The sequence below is a fragment of the Nelumbo nucifera genome, chromosome 5 (assembly GCF_055504915.1).
Source record: "Nelumbo nucifera cultivar China Antique chromosome 5, China Antique-T2T, whole genome shotgun sequence".
NCBI classification, from domain to species: Eukaryota; Viridiplantae; Streptophyta; class Magnoliopsida; order Proteales; family Nelumbonaceae; genus Nelumbo; species Nelumbo nucifera.
Genome location: NC_142653.1, coordinates 32548198 through 32563368, shown reverse-complemented (window position 1 = coordinate 32563368; position 15171 = coordinate 32548198). Strand labels below are relative to the sequence as shown.

At 31.0% G+C, this 15171-nt stretch overlaps 1 protein-coding gene across 1 annotated transcript; it reads right to left on the bottom strand.

Annotated features, from left to right (window-relative positions):
• Positions 1–202: 202 nt before the first annotated feature.
• Positions 203–5489, bottom strand: LOC104599962 (small ribosomal subunit protein uS13z/uS13y/uS13x). Its single transcript, XM_010262720.3, has 4 exons — positions 5349–5489; positions 5045–5205; positions 4567–4755; positions 203–570 (listed from the first exon to the last, which is right to left on the bottom strand). Exons 1-4 carry the CDS (start codon positions 5349–5351, stop codon positions 465–467), a joined length of 459 nt encoding a protein of 152 aa, XP_010261022.1. The 5' UTR covers positions 5352–5489; the 3' UTR covers positions 203–464.
• Between the last annotated feature and the right edge of the window lie 9682 nt (positions 5490–15171).

Sequence of the window (15171 nt, the reverse complement as noted above, 5' to 3'; positions counted from 1 at the left end):
AAAACACATGATGATACGCAATTTTAGCGTATCTGTGTATAGATACTTTCAAGTATGAACCGTGGTTGCCGCTCATTAAGATCCAGGACTCTAAAACCTTGGCCATTTGCTTGCAATGAAAATCACAACCCTACAGGCTACGGTCAAGAAAAATAGAAGGAACTAAAAAGAACTATTGTAGATTCAAAAATGTACTCAGACATAATAAATATGAAAGTATGTTGAACGGAAGATTTCATGTATAATATAAACTTAGAAATAAAGATAACCTACGGTACTAAAGTAATGAATCCACAGTTACCTATCACTAATTCTAGTGTATTTCCATGGTCAATCACTACACCACAAGCAAATAGCATCTCAAAATTTCAAGAAATGATCACAGTTTGAAAACTCATGACACAGAACCCTCACCCGATCACCTAGATAGTATGACATTCAAAATAAAGATTAGAACAAAAATCTCAACGCTTCTTGGAAACACCAACAGTCTTCCCCCTGCGGCCTGTAGTCTTGGTATGTTGGCCACGGACACGAAGACCCCAGTAGTGCCTAAGACCACGATGGTTCCTGCGTAATAGAAAATAAGGAGTAAAAAACCAAATAATGAAGTAAACATTGTAAACACATGGACGAAAACATCAGCCAACCCCCAATACTCGGTATTAAGGTGGAGTTGAGCTGAATTGTATGAAGGAAAGCAGCAGTTAACTGGAAAGCAAAACCCAAGTAATGGACTAAACATAGTAAAGACATGAAAGAAAACAGCGGCCGAACCCAAATACTTGCGGTTAAGGTTGAGTTGAGCTGAGTTATATGAAGGAAAGTATTAACTGTAAAGTAAAAATGAGACATTACATCAAATTCTTGACAATTTTGGGGTCCCTCAGAACAAAGACACAGTGATACACCTAAAGAAGGCTTAAGAACAAATGGGGAAAAAAGGTTGAATACATAGATAGGAACCCTAAATTTCCAGCAGTAATAGGTTGTTATGCACCAGCAACCCCAATCCCAGATAAAGAAGGTTGTGTCAAGTCGGCAGCCAACATAAAAACCTCGAGCCAATTCAAGTCATGGCTCTTGATAGTAAACAATGGCAGGACAAGATTCGTTGGCCTCAAATAATTGGGATTAAGGCTGAGTTTTTTTTTTTGTAAATAAGTGATCACATATTGAAGACAACAGAAGGAACACCACTAACAAGGACTATTCAAGTCTGGGTTCACAAAATCACCAACCACCTAGGACACTCAAAACAGAAAGAGCCAGAGTCAGATAGACCTTTTTGAGCCAACGAGTAGGCCAACTTATTTGCAAAGACCTATTTACATACACAAAAGTAACAGACAAGAATTAGGATAAACTAGCATCCATCACCTTATTTTCATGATCAAGGCTGTGAGGTTGATAATTGGGAACATCTTTTTTCCCTTTTTATTTGACAGTAAAGAAAAAAATCCATTAAAAAAAAGATAGGGTACAAGAAGCAGTGATAAAGAATCATAAAAAAGAAAACAAACAACTATCACCCCACCATACTCAGAATATTTGAATAAACAAACAAAAAAAAAAATCAACTTTCACCAAAAAAATAAAGGCAGGCACTACCTTCTTACATTACAAAGAAAACACTAAGACACCTAAAAGACCAACTACCAGATCAATGATCCTTTTTTTTATCAACCAAATCAATGATCCTCCACTGATCCTTCTCCTACTCCCCCCAAAAATCGCTTTATTTTTTCCTTATTTCCCCTCTCCTTCAGCTTCAACCTTCCCATTCCAAGTTCAGAACTAGTTAATGTACTTTTTTTTTATTTTGAGAAAGAAGTATTGTTTCATTACTTGAAAAAAAAAAAAACATATACAGACCCAGCATGATAAGACACTACATGGGCCAGAGCTGGTGAATATACAAGTAGTTAGTACTTAGTACTGTTTTTGTGTAGTATAAATATGATATATTTGCCGTGGTTTGATAAAGGATACTAGTTTCTATACCTAATGTAGAATCATAGTTGTCAAGGTGACACCTAGGCAACAAGGCATTCTTGGAGGGTTGTCTCGCCCAAACGTCTACATATTTATATGTAAGACATCATGCAATATTTTTATATTTTTATTTTATGTTATTAATAACAGTGCAATAGATATTATTAGACTAAATTATTCATATTGTGGGTTTATAGTATTTATATTATTAATTTTTATACTAGTTTCTTTTTATTATTTTCTTATTTGTATGGGTTCAATCAATGCACAAGAAATAGGACTCGAAGAATTAGATCACTAATTCTAGGAATTGTCACTGATGCACAAGTCAGTCGCATAGTCATGAACCCTTCACTTACAAGTAAGAAATCACTTGAAGATGTTATCCAATTGACACACAAGAATAATCAATAGGACTTCTCCTCCTCCTCCTAGGACCAAAACAAGGGCTTGACCCTTATGTTTTGTATTTTTCTTTCCTTTATTATTTTTCTTCTCATAAATATGCTGATTTTCTATCTTTTGTTATGGGGTTTATACTTATTTCATGAGGATTATGGTAATTATTAGTTAAAGATCCCTATTTATTACTATGAAACCTAAGGAACTACCCTAGGCTAAGTTTGGGAGTGCTTAAAAATAAGCACTATTTTGAATAAGCACTTGTTTTGGGCTGGGACCATACCAATAAGCACTTATTTGCGTTTGGGAAATAAGCCTGAATAAGTGCTTATTCCTGAGTTAGTTTCTGGTCTGTCTTGGCCTGCTACGTCATTTTGAAAATACCTATACTACCACTGTGTGAAATAAGTGTTTTTTCATCAAACACTCATGAATGCTTATTAGAATAAACATTTAATTTTCAAATAACCATTCCCAAACCCATTGCCTAGGTGACATGTCAACATGAGCACACATGACATACCAAATCTACTTCTACTACCTAATTATCTATAATACCTGGATACTTGTACAAGGGTGCTAATATTGTGTTGGATGCTTCATTTTTAGTGTAAATTTCAGATCTGATATGGTACCCATCTGTTTCCTTGCCATATCTGGGTAACATGGCTAAAGATTCTAGTTAAATTTTCCTGTTCTTCAAATGAAAGAATGCTATTAGCCTATTACTATCACTTTACAAGACTTAACTCATTAAAGCATAGCATGCATGATACAAGAATACAAGTCACAACAACGAAAAAGAAGTTAGAAAGTGGGTAGAGAACAGAAAATGTACTCCACTTTGAACAGTGGTCCATCTCAATGACAACATCAGATTTTACTAATAGAACTTGATAATGATACTACACTCAAGTTCTTGCTTTAAGAGGGAAAAGGCCAAAGGCAATTGGAAGCAACCTTAGTACTAAATAATAGAGCCATGTTGTTCACTGAGATTTTCTATATTACTAACATGAAAGACCATAACTAGCAGCAGGCTAAAATACTGGTTTTAAGAAAATGACTGGGAAATTCAGCAGGTAGCAGATTTTCTCAATCTGTTACAAGACCAACAACTAGATGTTCAGATGCAAGACTCAAGAGTGTGGAAATCGTCGAAGTCAGGAGAATACTCAGTCAAATCATTTTACAATTTTGTAGTAGGGAGGTCTGAAACCCCTCTCCCTAGTCAGGCAATTTGGGGGACTTTGGCTTCTCCATAAGTCAAGTTTTTTGTTTGGGTGTCGATTCTAGACAGGTGTTTGTCCAAAGAAATGCTGATGAAAAAAGGGATCTTTTGTCAGATTGGATGTGCTGTCTTTGCAATAAGCAAGTGGAATCATCCGGGCATCTCTTCCTCCACTGCAAGTTTAGTTCTGCAGTTTGGTCTCACTTCTTCAAATCTCTGAATCTAAGTTGGTGTATGCCAGCCTCAGTTAGAGCTCTGTTTGATGAATGGCAGATTCAGGGGATGTCTAAAAAAGAAAAATTATGCTGGAACTCCATCCCTTTGGCAGTGCTGTGGGCTGTGGTCAAAAAGGAAAAAGAGGATTTTTGAAAAACAATCTTCTAAAGAAGCGGAGGTCATTAACTGGTCAATAGAAGTTTTGAAAGTTGAATGTCTATACATACGGTTTTTAAAGATAGGTTTTCTGATTATACTTTTTTGAGGATGGCCTTCTTTTGTACAGCTTCTCAATGTACACAGGACCTATTATTAATATAATCATATGTTACCTTTTCTCAAAAAAAAAAAGAAAGAGAAAATGCTAGAATGCCTTGGCACTAAACAGTAAAGCCATAATGCAAAAAAAAAAAGGCTTGAAGGAATCATGTCCTATGTTACAAAAATCTGGCAAGGAAGCAGCTAGAATTTACAGTAAAATTGAAGAACCCAACAAGAAGCGCCACCTACATGTAGCGGGGGTATCATAGACCATTTCATGCCCGGAGGTTTAGAAATCATCACCGAGTAAAATGCTCCGATTGTAATTTGCAAGAACAGCAAGGCAGAAAAAAAAAAAACAAAAACACAATCTAGACAAAACGACCATAAGTGCAAATAATTCAACATTGCAATAAATTCCATTTCACTCGTAGATAACCGTACAGCAAAATAGAAATTACCTGATCTTCTTCAAACGCTCCAAATCATCTCTCAACTTCATGTCCAATGCATTTGACACCACCTGAGAATACCTCCCATCCTTGTAATCCTTCTTTCTGTTCAAAAACCAGTCTGGGATTTTGAATTGACGGGGGTTCGCAACAATCACCATGAGATTCTCAAGCTCTGCTGCGGACAGTTCACCAGCCCTAACAAAACCATGCCAGTATTTCCTTAATCTCTAACAAAAAATCAAACCATAAAAATTGTAATGAACTACCAGAACCCCACCCAAAAAAAAATAAAAAAGAAAAGAAAAGAAAAGATGCCCGTTAAATAATAACAACGAAAAAAATAAAAAAAAAAGGTCATTAACATTTGCATATAAACAGAAAGAAATAAAGTGCTCGAAACTAGTAAAAATCAGAAAAACAAAAATACATAGAAAGATAAAATAGCACGGGAAAATAAACAAATAAAGTTCAAGTGAAAACCAACCTCTTGTTCATGTCTACGTCGGCCTTCTTGCAGACGATGTTAGCGAATCGCCTCCCAATACCTTTGATTGAGGTAAGGGCGAACATAATCTTCTGCTTTCCGTCCACATTGGTGTTCAGAACACGCAAAATGTGTTGGAAATCTTCGTTTGCAACCAGAGACTGAAAATATTCAAACGAACTCAGATCGAATTACTAAGACAATCAAAAGAATACATAAATCTCTGTAACATGAACGACAGATCAGCATATAAAGCCTACGAAAATCAAACAAGAAAGTTAAGACATGACAAACGGAAAAGCACCATTTTGCCGGCGAGATCGTTCGATAGATAGATTGGATCTTCGCGTCGCGCAAGCAAGCACAGAGAGCCAAGAGGGGGTAAAATTAGGGTTTGGCAATTCTTATTCAAGAGAACGGCTTAGGGTTTTGTATTTCGTCAAGCCATTTTGTCGGGCTTGGGCTCGGGTTCAGCCTGCAAATTTCCGGGATTAAGACGAACCCATACCGGCTGGGCCTAAGACAAACGGGGCCCAGAAATTTGCGGGCTGGGCCGGGCCGGGCTAAGAATGATCGCCCATAGAGTCAACGGCATATCCCCACTCCCTTCCCATCTCGGATCAGGTAGGCACAATATTGTAAGCATGTTTAATGAGCATTTAGAAAATTTTTTAACACCTGTCCCTTAAAACACCCCTAATTTATCCTTATAAAGGAGTAAAAATCACTTTTTACAGTTGTCAAAATATTTTATCAAGTGCTCATTAAACGTGCTTACTATATTGTGCCTACTAGAAAATTTTTTATATTTTGTTTAGTTTTTAAAGATTAGTGGTGACCAGTGATCACATGGGCTGCTGTTTAAAAATTTATTTTTAAGGACAAAAATGAAGTAACAGTTACATATATTTCTAGTTCTTTACATATAGAAAGAAGAAAAATAATTTTCTTTTAATTATTGAGCTTCAAACTTATTCCTTTTTATATAAGTTATATATACATAGTGAGAAATACATAAATCAATTGTTTAGCATGATGGTGGCTTAATTGGTAGGTTCTTTGGCTGGTTGTAGTGGGACTTGCGATCAAATCCCAATGCCACTAAGGTTGGGGTTAAAGATTTATGGAATGAGTTACCCCACATTATGTAGCCTTGTAATGCCAAAAAATATGCTCAACATGAGATCAATAACCAAGTAAAAAAATAATTTCAAAATTAAATTGACAAATATAACCGAAGGCTCACATTAAGTGCACAATCCATCAAACAAAACTATATTAAATTAGAAAGAGCTTGGAATTTTCATTAAAATTTTCATTGTTCATGGCAATTGGAAAGAGCTCGGAAGTAGAAGGGATGATGAAAGAGGTCAAAGGGAAGGAAGGTTTGAAAAGATTAAATGGTTAATTAGAGCAATTGAGCATACATTACTTTTTAGGGAGTGTGTATGTATGTGTAAGAGAGAGAAAGTGTTTTTAGGAAAGAATGGATTTTGGCATTGAATTTTTATCTGAAAAGGAAAGAAATAAACATTTATAGTAGGGAGGCCGAAAAGGACTGAGAGGTCATTTATGGACATAAAAAGTATCATTTTGGTACTTTCAATATAGAAAACTCAATCGTGTAAGAACTAAGAAAAGCTATGCCTAAGTGTAAGCAATATGGTGAGAGGACCATTGCCTCTTCTCTTTCCTCTTTCTTATATAGACTAGTAAGTATGCATGTACTTTGCAGTAGCAATTTTTTTATGATGGTGATAGTGAATGATATATTTTTAAAATTGTCTATATTTTTTTATATTTTTATCTCTATAAAAATATTCTTATTTGTCACACTTCTTGTTTAATGTGATGAATATACAATATTAGAATTGCGTTCAAATGTTTTTACAAATTTTTTTGTATTTTTTATACGCTTGTATTATTTTCATTTTTTTTTAATTTTTATTATTTAACAATGACATCAAAGGTTGACACATTTTCACCCAAAAGGTTGAATTGTTGGCTGACCACCAAATAGGAAAACAACTCCATTTTTTGGGTTAGTTTTACATTTGTATTTTATTTATATCATCAATAAAAACAATTATTCTTTGTTACACATATTTTTTTAATATTGTTAATTAATATAAGACTCAATGAAAGAATGGGTTCATACCCTAAATACAAAATTTAATGAAAGAGAATTGAATGAGGAGAAATGTAATAATTCAAATTACATTTTGTGCCTCACGATTAGAGAGGAACCAAATTAAAAAAAAGGTATTCTAGTAAAGATATGATTTAATGAATGTTAATGGGAGTTATTGCCTTAAACATAAGACTTAATGAGAGTGATTTGAATAAGGAGACAAGTGGTTGTTTAAATTATATGTCTATCCTTATAATTAGAGAGATACTAAAATAAACAGTTGGGGTATTTTAGTCAAACAAATGTTCCATACTCTCGTTTGCACCTTAATTAATACTTGTATAGATAGTATAGATATAGATATAGATTCGCCATTTTACACATAGCTAGGGTTCTCATGAAAAAAATCTATGATACCGGAAAAGCTTTGATCAACCAAGTCTCCACTTGAATTTTGATGAAAACCCACACTTGATTGGTTATCACTTTTATGATGTTGATTGATTGGTTTTAAGTTTTTCCAGTTTCATGTCTTTTTGGCATCATATATAGTTGAACCTGTATTACCATAGATCATTTCAATTAAAAAAGTAGTAAGGTAGGACAACAAAATGAAGTCTAGCCAAAACGACCATAAGTGCAAGTAATTCAACGTTGCAGTATATTCTATTCTGTTTCACTTGTAAAGAACTATAAGCAAAACTGAAATTACTCGATCTTCAAATACATCCAATGTTGTTAAAATTGTGCATTTTATCAAGTCGAATCTTCCATGCTACAATCAAATCAAAATACACTTTGATGCTTCCTATGTCGAAGAAAGAGAAAGAGTGGTACAAACCATAGGATGGGTGGAAAGATATTTTTGAGGTTAAATTGTAAAACTACACACATGAAGATCAGTTTGTGCTCCATATAAGTGGTGGAGGTGAGACTGGCAAAGGAAACAATCTGGGCAACTCTATAGACGCACAAAGATAGCATAATAATAGAAGGGGATTCCCTGCTCGTAGTGAAATGCATCAAATGGAAGCTAAAAATCCCTTAGAAAACAAGTGGAATTGATAACCATTGTATTATATTTGTATTGGTTTTACGTTTTATGCAAAAGTGATTTTTTGTCAATATATATTTAAATGTATACAAAACTGAATTAAATATTATACCATTGTATTATATTTGTATTGGTTTTACGTTTTTAGTTTTTATCATAAATAACCAATTTTTTTTTCAAAGTTCAAACAAAATACAAATATAATATATCAACGTTTAACATATAGGGTAGGGACTAATTAATAATTATTTAAATATATAGGATCGGTTCGGTTCGGTTCGGTTTGGTTTGGTTTTGGCTTTCATGTATGAAAACCGAAACCGAATTGAGTAGTCGGTTTATTTTCTCATACAAACCGAAACTGACCAGTGGTTTTGAAAAACTGACCAACTCGGGTTAGGTCAGGCCAGTTTGATCAGTTTGACATTTAATGTGAACACCCCTAGGTGCTATGAATAAAGATCTTCTATGTAAATTAGCTTGGAGATTCCTCAAGAAGAAAAATAACCTATGGGTGTAGCTTTTGGAATGTAAGTATCTTCCAAATCCCTAGTGTATGCCAAGGAAATTTCCTATTCATGGGTCCTCCATTTGGAAAACACTAGCTTCAAAACTTAAAGAGTTATTCTAGACAATTGGAAAACACTAGCTTCAAGGTTTCTATAGCACTATGGGTCTTCCATCTAGAGAGTCAAAAGATCCAAGGGAGAGATTTTAATCTCCCAGGAAACAAAGAACTATGACACTCATCTTCTGTCAAATTTGTTACAATCTGGGTAAATTGCGAAAATACTGGGAATTCATATTTTCCATAGAAATGAGGATAAAGTTATATGGAATGTGTACACCCACATACAATTGTAAAAATTATGTACCAATAATGTTTCCTAACGGTAAATTCTCAACCAAGAAATTTCTCCAAAAGGAACTTAGTGGAGCAAATCCAATTCTAAATCAAAGAATTAAAAAAATGTGGAAACTTAGGCCATGTTTGGCATCAATTCTGAAAATTCATATTCCTAGGATCCTTCTAGAAAAGAATGGATTATGAGAATTTTCATCTAGAGAATTTTCAGATGTATTTGACACATTTACTTGATTCCTATTTCTCAGAATTAGAACCGCATTTCTTAGAATTAAATAACAATAATACGAAAAGGCACTAATTTACACCATACACGCATAAACTCAAACACTTGATCAACAAGAATACACTTCTTACTGTATAATGAAATTGGATGGTATATGTCAGCAAGTCTCTCCTTTGAGAGAACCTATTTATCTATTTTCTCAATTCTTTGTATTTTTTTTATTATCTTTTGTTTTAAAAATAAAAAAGTAATCATTGCTTATCTTGATTAGATTAATAAAACTGCACATTATTAGCGAGAGACCTTTGGGTTTTCCAAGGTCTATTATTTTAGTGCATGTTATTATTATATTTAAAAAAGATATTTAACAAAGAGAGAGAGAGAGAGAGAGAGAGAGAGAGGGTGGAGGGAGGGAGGGAGTAGTAATAATAATTATTGTATTTTAAAATTCATAGTATTAATAATAATTACAATATTTTTAATAATTAACAGTATATTTATTAATTAATAGTATTAATTTTATTTATTAAAAATAATTTATTTATTAATTAGTAGTATTTTTAAATAATTATTAGTATTTATTCAAAAAATAATATTAAGTAATGCATTTATTAATTAATATAATTTAAGTTATAATTTATTAAAAATAGTATTAACAATTACAGTATTTTTTAATTAAAAGTAATAAAATAATTATAGTATTTTATTAATTAACAGTATTAACTGTACTTTTAATTTTTACAGTATTTTTAATAATTACAGTATTATTAATTAATTAAAAGTATTTATTGAAATACTGAATTTGTTAATTAACAGTATTTTTAATTAATATAGTACTTTTAATAATTACACATTTTCAATAATTGCAGTATTATTAATTACAGTATTTATTAATTAACAATGTTTATTAAATTATATTTGAAACTGTAAGTAATATAATTAAATTATAAACTTTAATTAAAAGTAATTATATTTAAATGAATAGAAATTAGCCAAGAAAATAACCAAAAATAAAGTACCAATAATTTTGTCATAATTACCAAATATTATCCAAGAATTACCAAAAATAGATTAACATGCTTTCTAATAAATATGATAAATTACCAAAAATTAAAAATATAACTATTAAAATTACTTTTTGAGAGAAGCTATTTATCTATTTTCTCATTTTTTTTTGCATTTTTCTTATTTTCTTTTATTTTAAAAATATAAAAATGTAATCATTGCTTATCTTGATTAGATTAATAAAGTTGCACACTATTAGAGAGAAAGACCTTTGGGTTTTCTAAGGCATCTTATTTTAATGCATGTTATTATTACATTTAAAAAAGATATTTACAATATTAATAATAATAATATTTTTAATAATTAACAGTATTAACCATTTTTATTAAAAATAATGTATTTATTAACTAATAGCATTTTTAATAATTATAATAATTTTCAATAATTATTAGTGTTTATTCAAAAACTAGTATTAAATAATTTATTTTTAATTAATATAAAGTAAGTTATAATTTATTAAAAAACAGTATTAACAATTACAGTATTTATTAATTAAATAATTACAGTATTTTATTAATTAACAACATTAACTATACTTTTAATTAATACAATATTTTTAATTAATATAGTACTTTTAATAATTGCAACATTTTTAATAATTATAGTATTTTAATTAACTATCATTATTTATTATAAATAATGTATTTTTTATTAATAGTATTTTTAATAATTACATTATTAATAATTAACCGCATTTTATAGTATTTTCAATAACTGTAGTATTACTAACTACAATATTTATAAATTAATAGTGTTTATTAAAATAATGTATTTATTAAAAATATTAATATTTTTATTAATTTGTTAATTAATAGTTTTTAAATTGTTAATTAATGTAAGTTATAATATAAATTGTATTTTAAATATTATTTAAATTATATTTGAAACTGTAAATAATATAATTAAATTTTAAATTGAAGTTAAAAGTAATTATATTTAAATTAATTTAAGCTATAAATAGCAACAAATTACATTTAATGAACATAAATTATCCAAGAAAATAACCAAAAATAAAGTACCAATAATTTTGTCATTATTACCAAAAATTATCCAAGAAATTACCAAAAATGGATTAACATGATTTCTAATAAATATGATAAATTACCAAAAATTAAAAAATATATAACCTTTAAAATTACTTTTTGAAAATATGTACTAATTATCAATAATCTTCAAGAAATAAATGTAATTAGCTCATAGTGAATTTAAAATACATTTGTTTTTTTGTAAACATTATAATCCTTTCCTATGATGATATTAGTTCATAGTATTACAATGGAAAATAGAAAAAATGTGTTTACTATGATGTATTTCCATTATTTCACTTTCCATAGAGCCATACATGAAATCAAAAAGTTTACATAGAAAGCAATAGGGGGTCCAGAGTGTGACAAGATGAGTTCAAGTTCTCATTGATCGAAAGAGGGATGATAAGGAAGATGTCGATGAGCTTTGTTCGTTGGTAAAAGTTGCAAAAGTTCCACATGAGGGGCTTATGGGATTGGGTACATCATCGAAGAAGCAAACTAAACTTTTTCATAGTTGTAGGTTTTAGCCTTTTGGAAAACTTTTATTTCTTTAATTATGTTATTTATTTATTTTGCTTTAGAGACTTGAGTTTTGTTGTTTTTAATTCTATTTTTAGCTTTTGTAACTTTTCAACTCTATGTTGAATGATTGATGAAAATTGGTTCTATATCAGTGGTACACAAACTAAAAAAAGGAATACTTGGGTAGCCAATAATCTTCCTCATACTTATGTTGTAGTTGTTCTACAGAATTTGATGAGAGGGTTGGAATATTGTGATTTCTGCTTTGTTGGAGAAATTAAACTTTTTCATCTTCCTCAATTTATTCTCTTAAGTAAATAGTTTTTTCCTAAAGTAAGTTTTAATTGAAAAAAAAAATTCAGGGCTTCAGGTCCTCATAGAGAACCCATCTCCATTGGGGATGGGGTTTCATTTTCCTCCCCAATGGGGATTGGGGACAAGGAGGTGAGTGTGGTCCATGCCCTATTTCCATTCTTAAATTCCTCCATGTTAAGATATTAAATTAATAAAAAATTAGATAAAAATTAATAATACCAACAAATGAAGTCAGTAACAATAAAATACTACTAAGATAAGTTATGAAAATTAAAATAAGTATATATGTGTAATATTTTAATAGATGTTTAAATTAGCCATTTAATTTGAAATTATTATTTGTATAGTGCACATATATTTAAATTCCACTTAAAATAAATGAAAATGAATAAAATCTAATAAAAATTAGTATTAAAACAAAATTATAACACAAATTAATAGAAGTTAATAAAAATAACATTCATTTAAATTCAGTTTAGAATTATAAAAATTAATAACAATTTATCTAACCATGATGAAAATTAATAAACAATAATAGAAAGTTAATAAAAATTAACACAAGTATAGCTAACAATAAATTATTGCTAATTACTAAATTGTTACTTAAATATTTAAAATATTTAAATAATAGTAAATATATAAAGTTACGTTGTAGTCATAATTAAATAAATCTATGCCCAAGTTTGAGCTTCAAGACTACGAGTAAGGCTTTTGTTGATCCTCAACTCAACTAAATCCACCCAAGTTGCACACCTAAGAGAAATGTGGCATTCGTAATTGGATTGAACTAAAACAAGGACAACCCATCCATACATTATTTTTGAGGTTTTAACTAATTTTAGATAAAAATTATTAATTTTCAAGCTAAAAGAACTATGGGGGATGGGCTACCCCCACTTGTGTAGCCAATTGAACTAAAAAATAAAAGATCTTGGGCTACATTTTAATATTGTATTAATAGTTTTTAAGGTTGCCTTGCCCAACTCGACCCACACCCCAAGTGTAATAATATTTGTTTGGGCTTGGGATAGGGAGAAGCTTGCCTGTGTTAAATTGTTAATTATAAAACTACTATGATTTCTTTTATAAATTACAAATTTTGTTTAATTTTAGTTTATTATAATAAATTTATAAAAAATCTATCTAGGCAACCTATAAAATTATTAATACACTAAGAAAATCTGGCCCAATATCTTTTGTGTTTTTGGTTCATTGGGCTACACAGTGGGGGGTAGCCCTTCCCCCATAGCTCAGTTTGGTTCAAATAATTTACAAATGTCACATTGCTCTTGAGGTTGCAACTTAGGGGGTTGGGTTAGGTTGAGGATCAACCAAAGGCCAACTCGAATTTTTAAATCTCAAGCTCAGGCTTACATTAATTTAATTATGACTACAACTTAACTTTATGTATTTACTAATACTTAAGTAACATTTACAAAAAAATTATAATATTTATTTGTTAATAAATCAAATAAATAAAATAGAATACTAATGGATAATATGGAAAAATAAATATTTTATTAAGTAATTAGTAGTAATTTATTATTTTTGTAACAAATAACAAAAATAAAGATAAATTGTTTGAAACAACATTATAATTATCAGATTTATTAATTTTGATAAATCCCGTGCGTCGCATGGGTTCCCGCTAGTTAAAGATTTATAGTTTAGGAATCTGATTGATTTCTTGGAGTGGTAAAAGGAGTACATCGAGAGCATAACGGGCAAAACAAGGATAATGGAAGCAAATAGAGATTGCAACAGAACTCCTAACATGCCGATAGAATTGTTGTAGATGGAGCAGATCTTACTCCACCACACATGAGAATTTCCCCTAAGCCCAATGTAAGCGACCTCGCTGGCCATGCTGGAGGATGAAACCACAAACCCCAACATTAGGTGCATCAGATACAGACCAGTTCTGATTATAAACCCTGACCTTTCAGCTCAGTTTGGAAGGAGTACAAATACAAATATGTAGAGCGCAAAATCTTGCATTTTGTATTATTTTGTATGTATTTGCACAGTACATATTTGTATTTATACTCCTTCCAAATGGAGCCTTCGGCATCTTTCAACAAGCAACAATGTTTAGAGCACAAAGAGCAAAAGGAATTTAAGCACTTACCACGTTGCTAAAGGCCAAGTGGATCAAGAACTTCTTTGAGGGACATGGCTCCTAGATAGCTGCTAGGGATGTAAGCGTGTAAATGAGATCGTGAGCGGGAAAAGAAGTAAGAAGAAGAAAATCTATTTGGGGATTTAGATAGGAAAATGAAATGGAGTATAAAATATGGAATTTTGAACTTAGATCTAACACAGAGGTAGTTGCCATGAAAAGACGACCGAAGTTGTTTCTTAAAAAAAAAATTGAATGCAAGAGAAACTTACCTGAGGTTTGAGAGAAGATAACTGACTAACCGTTGAGTGAGAGGAAGAAAATGACTTTGTGCGACTGGGGCTTTTTCTTGACACTGCTTGTAATTTATGGCACATTTAGTGAAATGCCCTTTCTTTCATGTGTTTTCCTTTCGTATGTGTTTGTTATTTGGAGATTACCATGGTGGGAATTGAGCGGATGAGAATTCCTCATCCACAGAAGCCACATTTTTTCATTTGTTGGAAGTGGGCCTTCAAGAAATTTCATATGAAGGTATTGCACTTGCTTGTCATGCCTCACCCTTTAGCTCTTGGATATTGACACATGAGCCAATGATCATATGATTGGCCTTCCTACTTTACCACTTATAAACTTTGTTTAGGGAAATGTATGATTATTATTGCTAATGGATCTCAGACCCCAATCTCGGATTGGAATGAAATTAAACTTACTAATCACCTTTCTTTGAAATTTGTTTTCCACCCCACAACTGCATAGAAATCTCTTATATGTTAGCTCACTTGCAAAGTCTCATAATTGT